The sequence below is a fragment of the Balaenoptera physalus genome (assembly GCF_965194825.1).
Source record: "Balaenoptera physalus genome assembly, chromosome: 3".
NCBI lineage: Eukaryota > Metazoa > Chordata > Mammalia > Artiodactyla > Balaenopteridae > Balaenoptera > Balaenoptera physalus.
The window spans coordinates 72,689,872-72,703,035 of NC_138890.1; the positions used below are offsets into that span (position 1 = coordinate 72,689,872).

Consider the following 13,164-nt stretch of genomic DNA (forward strand, 5'->3'; position numbering starts at 1 on the left):
AGCACAGGCTCAGTAGTTGTGGTGCACGGGCTTAGTTGCTCCGCGGGATGTGGGATCTTCCCGGGCTAGGTCTCGAACCCGTGTCCCCTGCATTGGCAGGAGGATTCTTAACCACTGAGCCACCAGGGAAGCCCTAGGGTGGTATTTTAAAAAGCACTGTGATTTTTCTCCCCACCATATAAAACTCTCTAGTGATTTCCCCACTGCTCTTTGGATCCTTTACATAGTCCTTTGCAGTGTGGCCCCTACTTTCCTCTCCTACCTCTTTGAAGTCTTTATAGTTTTACAAAGTCACCGTGTTCTCTTGTCTTTTAGCCTTTGCATATGTTATGCTCCGTGTCCCCCATACTTTCTCTACCTCTTCAGCTGGTAAACACCAGTCCTGCTTTAGGTCTTAGGTCTCAACTCTAAACTTCTTTAAAAAGCCTCCTTCCTCCCCACCTCCTTGCCCCCAAGGAATGCTAGGTTAACACTCATGGGTGGTCCAGTTGTGCAGTCTAGCTCCATCACGGTGGTTACCACATGAAATTGTAATCTCCTGTTTTGTGTCTGCCACCCTCAACTCGACCATTGGCTCTAGGGGCCATGAATCGTAGCTGACTTGTTTCCCTAGTATCCCGGGGGTTAGCACAATATCTGGCACATAGAACGTGTGCAGTAAGTGGTGGTCGAAAGACTGATAGAATAAATGTGCTTAGTATAGCCATGTGTACTGAGTTGGCCATTCTGAGTTGAAATTAACCAATTTGCTAAGTTTATAAATGTGTGGGCTAAATTCGATCAAAACATTATTAAACCCATTCCATGCCTTAGAAAATACAAAGGATCTGTGCTACTTCATTTAATGTTATAATTTTTGTTCACTGTTTCTGAAAGTGTGCGGGTATTGTAAAAATGGCAAATATCAACATACAAAATGTGGAGAATGGAAGTCTCTTATGATTCCATTTCCCAGAAATTACAACTGTTAGTATCTTTTATATTCCTTCAAACGTAATGCATATGGTAAGTAAACTTTTGCTTATCTTGCTATTTTTATGGCTTTTAAAAGTTTTTCCTTATAAATCTACTTTATTCTTCTTAGAGAGTGTCAAGCATTCCATTTTATGGCTATTCCATAATTAACCAATCATATACCAATGGAGATTTAGATGGTTTCTGTTTTCTGTACTGGAAACAGCACTGCAGTAAATGCTGTTGTACCTCTACTGTTGCACACTTATGTATATACTCAATTTCCAGAAGTAGAACTGCCTGTTCAAAGCAGGGGACATTTTAAATGTTAATAGAATACCAAACTACCCTTCAGAAAAGCTATACTAAGACCTTTGGGGTACATCTGGGAAGGAGAGAGAGCGAAGAAGAGCCCTGAGCTCACGGTCAAGCTCTGGGAGGCCTCTCTGTGAGGAGGGCATGGGGGGACTGGCTGCAGCCAGGGGGTTGGGAATGGTCCTGTTAGTTGCCTTTCGAGGGAGAGGTGGAATAAATCAGGAAGAGCTGGAAGGGAGAGAAGGGGTGACATCGTAGGTGGCGAAAGTATGTCTCCGTTCATGCATCACATCTCAAACTTAATATGGCCCAACCTGTACTCCACCTCCAAAAAAAAATCCTGATGCTTCTTCTGAGTTATCTTCATCCCTGTAATTCTGCTTCCATCTACCTAGCCATTCAAGCCAGAGACCTGGGAGTCATCCTTAGTGCTTTCATTTCCCATACCTGTTCCATTAGTGTGTTCTGTCCATTCTACTTCCAAAATAGATTCTGAATCCACTTTTTGTCTCCCTCGCTTCTATCTTAAGGCTAAGTCACCATTATTTTTTTGCCTAGGCTAGTAGAACATGTTCTTAGTTGGTCTCCCTGCTTCTACTCTTTTCCCCTCCAATTTATTCTACACCCATCAGGCACTGATCTTAGAAAAGTTCAAGCGAATCATCTTATTCTGCTTCTTAAAAACCATTAAAGGGGCTTCCCTGGTGGTGCAGTGGTTGAGAGTCTGCCTGCCAATGCAGGGGACACGGGTTCGAGCCCTGGTCTGGGAAGATCCCACATGCCGCGGAGCAACTGGGCCCGTGAGCCACAACTACTGAGCCTGCGCGTCTGGAGCCTGTGCTCCGCAACAAGAGAGGCCGCGACAGTGAGAGGCCCGCGCACCGCGATGAAGAGTGGCCCCCACTTGCCACAACTAAAGAAAGCCCTCGCACAGAAACGAAGACCCCACACAGCCATAAATGAATGAATGAATGAATGAATGAATAAATAAATAAACCCAAAGTTTAAAAAAAAAAAAAACCATTAAAGACTTCCCATTGCACCTGGAGTAAAATTCAGACTCCTTAAAGCTCCTTCTAGCTGTAGGCGTAGTGTCCTTCTCAGTCAGCCCCTCATATATGATAGGCTTTTATTTTCCATGGGTCTCTTACACGTTTTTCTTTTCCTTGGGAAGAATATTCCTATGGTTGACTTTTCCCAACCTTAGGTTTCAGCTTAAATCTCACCTTGGAGATTTGGGCTGACAGCCTTTTAGGTAAAGTAATGTACGCATTTATCCTCCAAGCCTGCTGTTTCCTCTGTCTTAGAACCCTCTTTATTTCCTTGGTCTTTATAGCCCTTGTGGCACTTCGTAATTATTTGTTGCCTCCCCTCGCCCGTTATTAGCACCATGACTGCTGCTAGATAATAATTATTTGCTCCATGATTGCCTCACTTATTTTAGCCCCGGTGCCTAGTACTACTGTTGTCACATAGTATGTAGGTGCTCAGAAAGTATTCGGTGAGTGAGTGGTACTATTTGGATGGATTATGGAATACCAGCTTTGTAAGTAAGCTGAATTTAGGGTTTGGGCATGCAGTCAATTTGACCCATATGAAAATACCTCTGGGAATCATAACGGGTTACAGGTATGTAAGGCATTCTGAGCTTTCTGGAACCATCCCAAAAAGTTGTGTTCAATCTGAATTTCTCTCTGTACTTAGCACAGCCCGTGGCTCGCCAAGAAGGTATCATCTGGATATTTTTTTGGTCTCTGGTATGGGTTTTAGGGCCTGCCATGTCACAGTCTTGATGGGATCAAAACAGTTGTCTTTGATGTGCTTGTACTTTGTTCTCTTATTGCACATTTATCTAATGCTTACTGTGTTATAGACACGAGCGTACACTTTGAAACAGACACTAAAATTCCATTCTTTTCTTAGATTCCTGCTCCAAAGCGAGGAGAAGTAGTGAGACAGATTGGTGATGCCTTGCGGGAGAAGATCCAAGTACTAGGAAGCTTGGTAAAGTATTTTTGTAGTAAATATACAATCCTTTGAGTGAGGAGTAAGGCTATCTTGTCCTCCTGTGTATAAGATTGTGATTTTTAAGAAGAGTAATTTATATATTTCAAAAATCTTTTCTTTAGAGGGAAGATTAACAAGATGGACAGGAAAAAGTGAAGACAATTCTTGGGTTTTAAAATTCTTCAGAAAAATAAGAACAGACTTTCTGAAGTTTATGAGCATCACAAAACAGAAACAAAATATGTTTTGATTTCCCCGCCATAAATTTAATGTTTAAAGTATGAATTCTATTGGAAAAATGCAGCTTGGTCTTTTGTATTTTTAGGTGTCTTTGGAGATGGGGAAGATCTTAGTGGAAGGTGTGGGAGAAGTTCAAGAGTACGTGGATATTTGTGATTATGCTGTTGGCTTATCTCGGATGATTGGGGGACCCATCCTGCCTTCTGAAAGTAAGCAATAAAGTCAGTTCAGCTAAGAGATTTTTTATTTTATTTTATTTATTTTTAAGAGTTTCATACTCTAATACAGAGAGCTCCAAAAATTTCTCTGGCTGTGAACAGTTTGCAAAAAAAGGAATTTCAGGTAATACATAGATATGGTAATAACTTTAATCTCTTTACTAAGAAAGGCAAATTAAAACAGATGAAGACATCAGATTAAAATGCTTAAACTTTAAAAAAAATTTTTTTTTTCTTTTTTTTTAAATTAATTTATTTTATTTATTTACTTTTGGCTGCGTTGGGTCTTCGTTGCTGCGTGCGGGCCCTCTCCAATTGCGGCGAGCGGGGGCTACTCTTCGCTGCAGTGCGCGGGCTTCTCACTGCGGTGACTTCTCTTGTTGCAGAGCACGGGCTCTAGGCGCGCGGGCCTCAGCAGCTGCGGCACATGGGCTTCAGTATCTGTGGCTCGCGGGCTCTGGAGCGCAGGCTCTGTAGTTGTGGTGCACGGGCTTAGTTGCTCCGCGGCATGCGGGATCCTCTTGGACCAGGGCTCGAACCCGCGTCCCCTGCATTGGCAGGCGGACTCTTAACCACTGTGCCACCAGGGAAGCCCTAAAAAAATTGTTTTAAATTGGCAAGTCCATGGGTGAGACAGACACTCTTTTATGGGGACTTTTGGCAATGTGGCTCGCCAGTCTGTCTGGGGAACAATTTGGAAAAATATCTGTCCAAAGAGCCTTAAATACTTTATACCAGTTTCCAGAATCTAATTGAAGTAAATAATCTGAAATGTGGCTGAGGTTCATGTGTGAAGATGTTCATTGTCCTATTAATAGGAAACATTAGAAATGACCTACATGTCAAATCATATGACAAAAGTTGAGTAAACAATTTTGGCAGTCTATTAGCAGGCATTAAAAAAATCATGAAGTTTGCTTTCCCCAACCCCCAATTTTATGGGAAAGTTGTATTTACTTATTTTTGAATTATTTTAATTTTTTTGAAGAGGTAATATATTCATATCACAAAATTAAAAAGGAATAAGAGGGTAAAGAATGAAAGGCTTTTGTCCTCCCCACAGGATACTCCATAGTATTTCCATGGAAGTATCAAATGTTTCTGGTTTCTTGTGTATCTTTTTAGAGCTTTTATTCACGTGCAGGCAAATACGTGTCTTTTAGGAACATAAACATTAGCAAACTGTATGTTCTGTTCTCTACTTTTTTCCTACTTAATGTGTCTTAGAAATTGTTTCATATTATTCCAATAAGGTACTTCCTTCATCTTTTTTTATGATTGTCTGTTTGTTGTAAGGATGGCCACTTCCTAAAAGATGGATACTTAGGGTATTTTCAGTCTTTGGTTGTTAAACTGTGCTGCAAGGACAAACCTTGTACTTAATGATGAGGACAAGGAAAAGTACCAGGGTGGAAGTCTGCCAAAGTAGTAACTTTGTTACTTGGTTGTTTGTCACGGCAGAATTATTGATGATTGTTATTGTCTTCTTTATATTTGTCTATATTTTCCAAAGTTTCCACAATGGGAATTGTGTTACATTTATAGTCAGGAAAAGAAATTTTTTTAAAAATCATATTTTCCTATTTTTTCTTAGACTATTGGGCAAATTCCCTGCTTGTAGGAAGAGTTAGGGGATTCTTTTCAAATGTACAGTTACTGTCTTTAATTAGATACATAATAGCGATTGCCTTTAGCCTTTAGTAAATGTGTTACTTCAGCACTGCTGGAGGGCACAGTGTGAGGGGGAGAGATGGGCGGAGAGGGAACCTTGGGTAGCGACTTTTCTTGGAGTTTGGACTTTACCCTGAGGGCAGCTCCAGTACTGATCCAGACACCAAAGTGTGGCAGGCTATGGAGGGATGTTATCAGAGCTGCACTGGCCTACTTGGGGGGAGGATAAAGACGGGAGGGGCAGAGAAGAGGAGGCAGGCCCTGCAGGAAGAGGCCCCGTGGGGCTGTACCAGCACATCATCTCCAGGGAGATTAGGGTTCCTAGACTAAGGAAGGGCCTGGGAATGAGGTGCAGCAAGTGGTGGGTTCCCTGTTTTTGCTAGCAGTGTGAGCATGGCCAGAAAGGTGGATGGCTGGGAGCGTGACCTTCCTAGTGCTTTTAACCAGGTTTTGTGAACCTTCACACTCCTTGCTCTGGTTCTTCACTGCTCCAGCTGCCTTTGATTAAAATAAGGCCCTTGTGGGATTATGGTGTCTTTAAGTTTAAAGTTTGTCTATAAAATGCAAATGGTTCAATTTGTATTTTCAGTTTTCCTGTATGTATGTAAAGATGTGTGCAATTCATTCATTCAGCATTTTTATAATTATTATAACTTTTTTGCCTGTACGTGAGCCACTTTGTTTTGAATTTAGAGAGGTTAGCTGAGGGCTTCATCAGGCAACGTCAAGAACACGGCCCTGAGAGTCATGACTCCTGTGTTGTGGTCATGCCCTGCCCTTGCCAATCACGTCACCTAGGACACGTCTCATCTACTCTCTGAAGTTTCCTTGTCTCCCAGATGGGGCTGAAACTGCCCTGATCTACACCGAGTTCCTATGAGCAGAGGTATAATGGATATCCTCATGGTTTATAAGATAATATGGTAGTAATAACAGCTTTTGTTGTATGCTAATTAATGTACCAACATCCCACAGCTGTGTAAAGTGATCCGCTACAAGGCATCTGGAGTCCCCACCTGGTCTGGTGCACCTTTGTTCTGAAAATGAAAGATTGCAGACTTTGTTCTTATTACCTTGACAGGCATGAAATTAACGTGCTTAAGCATGTTGCATGCCTTCCCTGTCCTCAGGACCTGGCCATGCGCTCATTGAACAGTGGAATCCTGTAGGCCTGGTTGGAATCATAACCGCGTTCAACTTCCCTGTGGCGGTGTATGGCTGGAACAACGCCGTCGCCATGATCTGTGGGAATGCCTGCCTTTGGTAAGAACGGCTCATTTTCTTATCCAGTAGTTGGATGGTAAAAGTAGCTATTTTCAGGTACTACTGAAAGTATTGCAAATGTATTGAAATGTTTTCTACTGCTCTTTCAAGTAACATAGCTAAGTCACACCTGGTAGTTGTGAAATGCTGATTTTTAATTATTACAAATTTTACCATTGGTAAAATTTATATTTTTTGACCTTTTTTTTTTTTTTAAAGATTTATTTATTGATTAGCTGATTGATTGCTATGTTGGGTCTTCGTTTTTGCGCTAGGGCTTTCTCCAGTTGCAGCGAGCGGGGGCCACTCTTCATCGCGGTGCACGGGCCTCTCACTATCGCGGCCTCTCTTGTTGTGGAGCACAGGCTCCAGACGCGCAGGCTCAGTAATTGTGGCTCACGGGCCCAGCCGCTCCACGGCACGTGGGATCCTCCCAGACCAGGGCTCGAACCCGTGTCCCCTGCATGAGCAGGCAGACTCTCAACCACTGCGCCACCAAGGAAGCCCCCTCCTTTTTTTTTGACACAGCCTTGTCCCCTGTTCCTTCCAGTTGTTTCCACCCCCAGCAGGCGTACTGTACTTCAGTTCTGACACTATCTGTACTCAGTGTCAGGCTCCACCTGTTTAAGGGCTCAGTCTTCCATGATACTGCCCCTACTTAAGATGCAAGCTGCAGGTGTTCCCAGTCGCCAGGACATCTGTAGTTCTGACCAGCCATCTACAAATCTGGAGGTTCCTGTGAGCCATTGGTTTCAGTAATTCATTAGAATGGCCTACAAAACTCAAGAAAGTGCAATATTTAATGACTGCAGTTTTATTTTAAAGGATACATACAGGGCATGGTCTAGAAGGGTCCCAGACGCAGAGCTTCCCTGCTCTTTCCCTGTGAAGTGAGGAAACGTCACCTTCCTAACCAGGAGGCTCCACTGAGCTTTCGTGTCCAGAATTTTTATGGGGGTTTTATTACGTTGGCATGATTGAGTAAATCATCGTACATGTGATTGAACATAAGTCTTCATCCCTCCTCCCCTCCCCACGGTTGATCTTTCTGGTGACCAATGACCAGCACCCATCCTGATGCTATCTTGGGGGCGGGCCCACTAGTCACCTCATTAGCATAACAAAGACACTTCTATCACTCGGGAAATTCCGAGGGGTGTTGATACAGGGTGTGCCAGAAAACTGGGACTGAAACCCAGATAGTCTTTATTATACTATACTAACAAACAGAAAACTAAATGAACAAGTAGGGAAAAAAAGAACTTGTGATACGTCACAACCTTCTTCTAAAAATTCCATTCTTTTTTTTAACTCAATAAAATTTGATAGTGAATTCCCAAGTGATTCTGAGGCACTTGGCCATATTCCCACTGATGCATTAAATGTTACATCGCTATAAAATATGTGATGGTAAAAATTAGCTGGCACAGTGTCAGTATTTATAGATGACAAAACAGTTGCTTGTTTTTAGCTTTCATGTTCAATGGAGGAACTTAGATCGGGAAAACCAGGAGAATTGTCTTTGCCCCTTTTGTATCTGTCCCGCTAATATGTACTGATCTTAGTGTTGTATTCAGTTGAAGGTATTCAAAGACTGTATGAAAGCAAGGGCATAGTTGGGAGGATTAATTATCTGGCACCATGTTGCCAAAGGCTAGTTGTATAGTTTTCCTCAGCCCTCTGAGCCTTCCAATGAAAGTTCATGTTGATTGATTTCTGTTTTACTCAGTTTCCATAATTGGCAGAGGTTAATGTAACAGTTCCTGTGATCAGTGCAGCAAACAGGTTCAGAATTGCTTGGTGCCATTTTTCTATTTATAAAAGTTTTATAGTTCCGTAGGTCCCAGAGGCACCAAGCTGAAGGATAGATTTCTCTTTCAGTTACTAGGCTCAGTTGTTTAATTGGAGAGAACTTTTTCTCACAAAGACTTCTGCTTGAAAATAAAAGGTATTTATGATTTCCACCAAATTAAACTGCCTTTTTTTTGTTTTGTTTTTTTACCCTTATAAGGAAAGGAGCTCCAACAACTTCCCTCATTAGTGTAGCTGTCACAAAGTAAGTATGTGTGACTTTCTTCTTTCTGGGTATGGAAGAATCTTAAAAGGGTGATTGATAGGCACTGAATTTTTAATCTGACATGAAAGTGTCATATTTATTTTAGCATGGAGTTTGGATAAACTCTTTCTTCTTTGGTTGTAATAACATTTTTGTATCGTTAGGCCGTTTACAGAGCTTTTTCAGAGCCATACATTTAAGTCTTGGGAAACATGCCAGTTACTGATATAAATGTTGAATTTGAACTCTTAAAACATTTTTTTTTTGTCACTTGCAAAATAAAAACAAATCCAATGGAGAGGAAATAGTCTTGCAATTTAGGGGCTTTATGCTATAACTATTCAGCATGTTAATGGTCTTGATTTCTACTCACCTGATACTTATTGCTTTTGTTTAATAGACAGTTAGCAAAGCAGAAAGAAAGGGTTATTATATTATTCCATTGATTCTTCTAACACTAAAATGTATTTCATCTTTCGGTTAAAAAAATTTCTGTTTTATTTATTCCTATTTGGAAACATGACAACTCTGATTAGGTCATAAAATCAGTGTTACTAATTTATCATTCCAGAATTTAGAGAATGTGTAGAAGAGAGTGCCTTCCCATGTAGGGTGACAGTGGGCCCTTGATGGTCCATCGTTTGCGTAGTCTACATTCTCTGATTTAAAGAATTGTTGGTAGAGAGTTTGTGATGGATTCTATACATAAGAGGGTCCTTAACGTTGGAAGGTCATTTAGGAACACTGGCTTAGGAAGTGAAAAGTCGGCTAAAAAAAGAGTAGCATGTGTTAAGTGTTTACTTGAAAGGAATATGTGATATTGAGGAAACAATATCTTTCAAGGCAAAGTTGTTCAAATTAAATATTAAGAAGAACACTGATATGCAAAACACATAAAAATGATGAGATTCCCCAGGCAATTTTTAAAAATAATCCTTAAGAAAAAAAAAGTTAATGTGGACATAGTGAACTGACTTGCCAATTGTTATTAGTAGCTGGTTAAATTATTATTAATTTTGATATTAGTTCTAAGTTATTGTTGCCTTGTGCTTTTAAATGTTTGCTTTATTTACTTTAAACCTTTGAAGGGTTTGAGGTGTTCATAGGAACATGGATGATTTTTTTTTTTTTTTTTAGGTAATTGAGAGTATTATCTGATTTTGTAATGTAAGACAATAAGTAAAATGATGCTAAATTGTGCTGGAATTAACCAAGGGTGCTGCAACGTCCACTGGGAGTTTTTTTTTTTTATATAAGGAACTTATAACATTTTATTATTATTATTTTTTAAAACTTTGGGTTTATTTATTTATTTATGGCTGTGTTGGGTTTTCGTTTCTGTGCGAGGGCTTTCTCCAGTTGTGGCAAGCGGGGGCCACTCCTCATCGCGGTGCGCGGGCCTCTCATTATCGCAGCCTCTCTTGCTGCGGAGCACAGGCTCCAGACGCGCATGCTCAGTAATTGTGGCTCACGGGCCTAGTTGCTCCACGGCATGTGGGATCTTCCCAGACCAGGGCTCGAACCTGTGTCCCCTGCATTGGCAGGCAGATTCTCAACCACTGCGCCACCAGGGAAGCCCCACTGGGAGTTTTTAAAATTCAGCTAATATTCAGACTCATAAAATGACCACATATTGTACCTCTGTATGTTCAGAAGGATATAGGACAGGAACATAGTTTGCTAGGAGGATAGCATCAGGTATTCCTCTTGATTCAGTGTCTTTGTAGCAGTTTATTCAGGGCAAAGGAGATGAGCTCTATACTGGACAGGTGTGGAGGTTGCCCTGGCTTAAAAGCCTAATGCCCCACATGAGCTAAAATGTCTTGTAACAATTCTATCCATGTGGCTTCCAACCACCCACCAGGGACGTACAGTTACAGGAGTTACTGCGCTCAGAGAAGGGCAAAAGCATGAGGTTCCCAGTTGTAGTTCTCAGGTCGTTTATTCCAGTTTAGATTGAGTTGACCAGTCAGGGGTCGTTTTTACCATGAGCCATATTGTCTAGGTAGCATTGTTGATACTCTGGCATTTATCAGGTAACTTGAGGAACAAAACTAAAGAATTAACCCAAGGTCAGATTCTCATGCATTAGGGGAAGAGGGTTTGGTTAACCTTTACCTGCAGGCCAAAGCAAAATACCTACCCTTCAGCAGCAGTCAGCTGCTTGTACAGATAGTAGATACACCCTGAGTCCCTGGAGAGAATTGTACAGCCTGACACCTGGCCTCAGACATGACAACTGCAGTGTGTGGTCCTTGATTGGGTGGAGGAAAGAAAACTGCTGTAAAGGACATTTTTGGGGACAATTGGAGAATTTACTTAGGTATGACAATGGTATCTTTTTTTATGGAAGTGGGTATAGGATTTGGATCCTTTTGAAATTTAAGTTAAGCAAATTAGAAAGTAACCAGTAGCTTGGGATGATTGATCGAAAGAACTTTTGCTCTATTGAGGCCCATGCTCTTCAGGAAGCTCAAAATCAATGAAAGAACCCTGTTTCAGAGAAATCAGAATTACTGGAGCCATTTTTTACAACTTAAAATCAGATTTAAGTAGCATTGAACTGTGTTTCTCATTTTGACTCTAACAGCCTAAGTTGTAAGCAGACTAATTAAGAAAAAGCTGTGCTTGCCCACCTTACTTTAGCCTGGAGGGCACTATTTCCTGACTAAGAGGTTGGCGCGAAGCCAGTGGAAACTAGTCCTCACCTTCTCTGGGGTTCTGCAGGCAGGTCCAGTGCCCTCTGCTCTGTCTTCCCAGCATACTGTCTAGGTTTGGCGAACCTCTTTCCCTTTTCATCCTTTACCACTTCTCTGGCTGGCTCTGCTTGGCAGAGATGCGTCAAAACCTCTCATTTGCTAATGGGAGCTATCTTTCATTTTCTTCATCTTCGTGGGTTTTAGTCCATATTTCCCTTTTTATTTCTTTAACATCATTTTAGTGGATTTGTGGTGAGAAGCCAAAAAAAAAAAAAAAAAAAAGCCCTGCAATCAGTCTACCATCTTGAACCAGATATGTCTTCATAGTTTGGCAGAAAATACTTGAGAACAGTGATCACTTGAACTTCCTGACCAGTGCTTTAGATGTTTTGTTTATTTTGCATGTCTTCTTCTTAAGTTTCTTTTAGGAAAAAGGAAAAAAAGAGTCCTGCTTTTTAAGTGTTTGAAAACCTCATCTGTAGTGTGTGAGGAGAAATCTAGGCCTGGATATTTGAGGGATGGGAGAGAAAGTTGAAAAAAGAAAGTAGTCACGTAGTTGGAATTTATTGTTATTTTTCAAAAAATGGTAAGAAATTAAATCACTCCCTTCCTTAGTAATTGCTTTTTTTCCCCTAGGATAATAGCCAAGGTTCTGGAGGACAACAAGCTGCCTGGTGCGATTTGTTCCTTGACTTGTGGTGGAGCGGATATTGGGTAGGTCAATAATAGGCCCAGAGTGTCTTTCCGCTGAAGGGCTTGGGTTGATCAACTAGAATCATCTTTACTAGAATTTCGAAACTCAGTATAGCTCAGGAGGTGAGAGTGGTTTTTTGGAATCATTATTGTTACGGATCTCATTGGGCTTTACTTCATTAGTGTGTAACGTCTGTTGGAGGATGAGTGAGAACTGTTTTTTTCATTGCCCAGAGCTACTATTGTAAGGTGTTTATATCCTAAAATAACACCCTGCTGTACCACTGTGCAGCCCATGGCTTCCTAACGCTTGATTTATCAACGTGCTCACTTACAAAGCAAAGCTGTGGAATTGTGCTCTGGTTTCTCACTCCCCACCAAGGACCTAGCCTCTTCTCTGGGTTCTTCAGCTGACCAAAAAAGGGAACCCTGGAGACACAGCTTCTAATTTATTGTTTTTTAAAAATCGTCATGTAATTCACATACCATAAAGTTCTCTCTTTAAAAATGTACAATTCAGTGGTTTTTAGAATAGTCACAATGTTGTGCAACCATCCCCATTACCTTATTCCAGAACATTTTTGTTACCCCCAAAGGGACCTGGTACCCATTAGCAGTCATTTCCCCCTCCCCTTCCCCTGGCAGCCCCTCATCGACTTCATGCCTGTTGGTTCGCCTCTTCGGGGTGTTTCAGGTAAATGGAATCATGCGGCCTTTGTATCTGGCTGCTTTCACTTGGCAGAATGTCATAGCATCTTTTCAGCTGGAATGGACTGTACTGTCTCTGAACCATGGTGAAAGCTGGTTCTAGCAGCCTTGACTTTGATTAGATGGTGTTTCATAGGAGTCAGGTCTTAGGACCCTTACAGGTGTGATGAACGTGTTAGTCCCCCTCCAGCACTTTGACCGCACTATTGTACTTCATGGGCAGCCTCAAAAAGGTGTAATAAATGACTCCTTTTTTTTAGATAAGTGAGAAAATTTTAGAAATTTTATTTAGAAAATACAACTCCCACATAAAGAGTGCATAGTGAAGTATTATCTAAAT

The 13,164-nt window shown here is 41.3% G+C and overlaps 1 protein-coding gene across 1 annotated transcript in view; it reads left to right on the forward strand.

The window, feature by feature from the left end:
* The window catches only part of ALDH7A1 (aldehyde dehydrogenase 7 family member A1), a 38,956-nt gene that overhangs the window by 5,965 nt on the left and 19,827 nt on the right, over positions 1 to 13,164 (forward strand). The window contains exons 4-8 of the mRNA XM_082457871.1: positions 3,193 to 3,273; positions 3,602 to 3,725; positions 6,536 to 6,668; positions 8,680 to 8,724; positions 12,060 to 12,137. Of these exons, the coding sequence (XP_082313997.1) occupies positions 3,193 to 3,273; positions 3,602 to 3,725; positions 6,536 to 6,668; positions 8,680 to 8,724; positions 12,060 to 12,137 (461 nt within the window). The remainder of the gene's footprint in view (positions 1 to 3,192; positions 3,274 to 3,601; positions 3,726 to 6,535; positions 6,669 to 8,679; positions 8,725 to 12,059; positions 12,138 to 13,164) is intronic.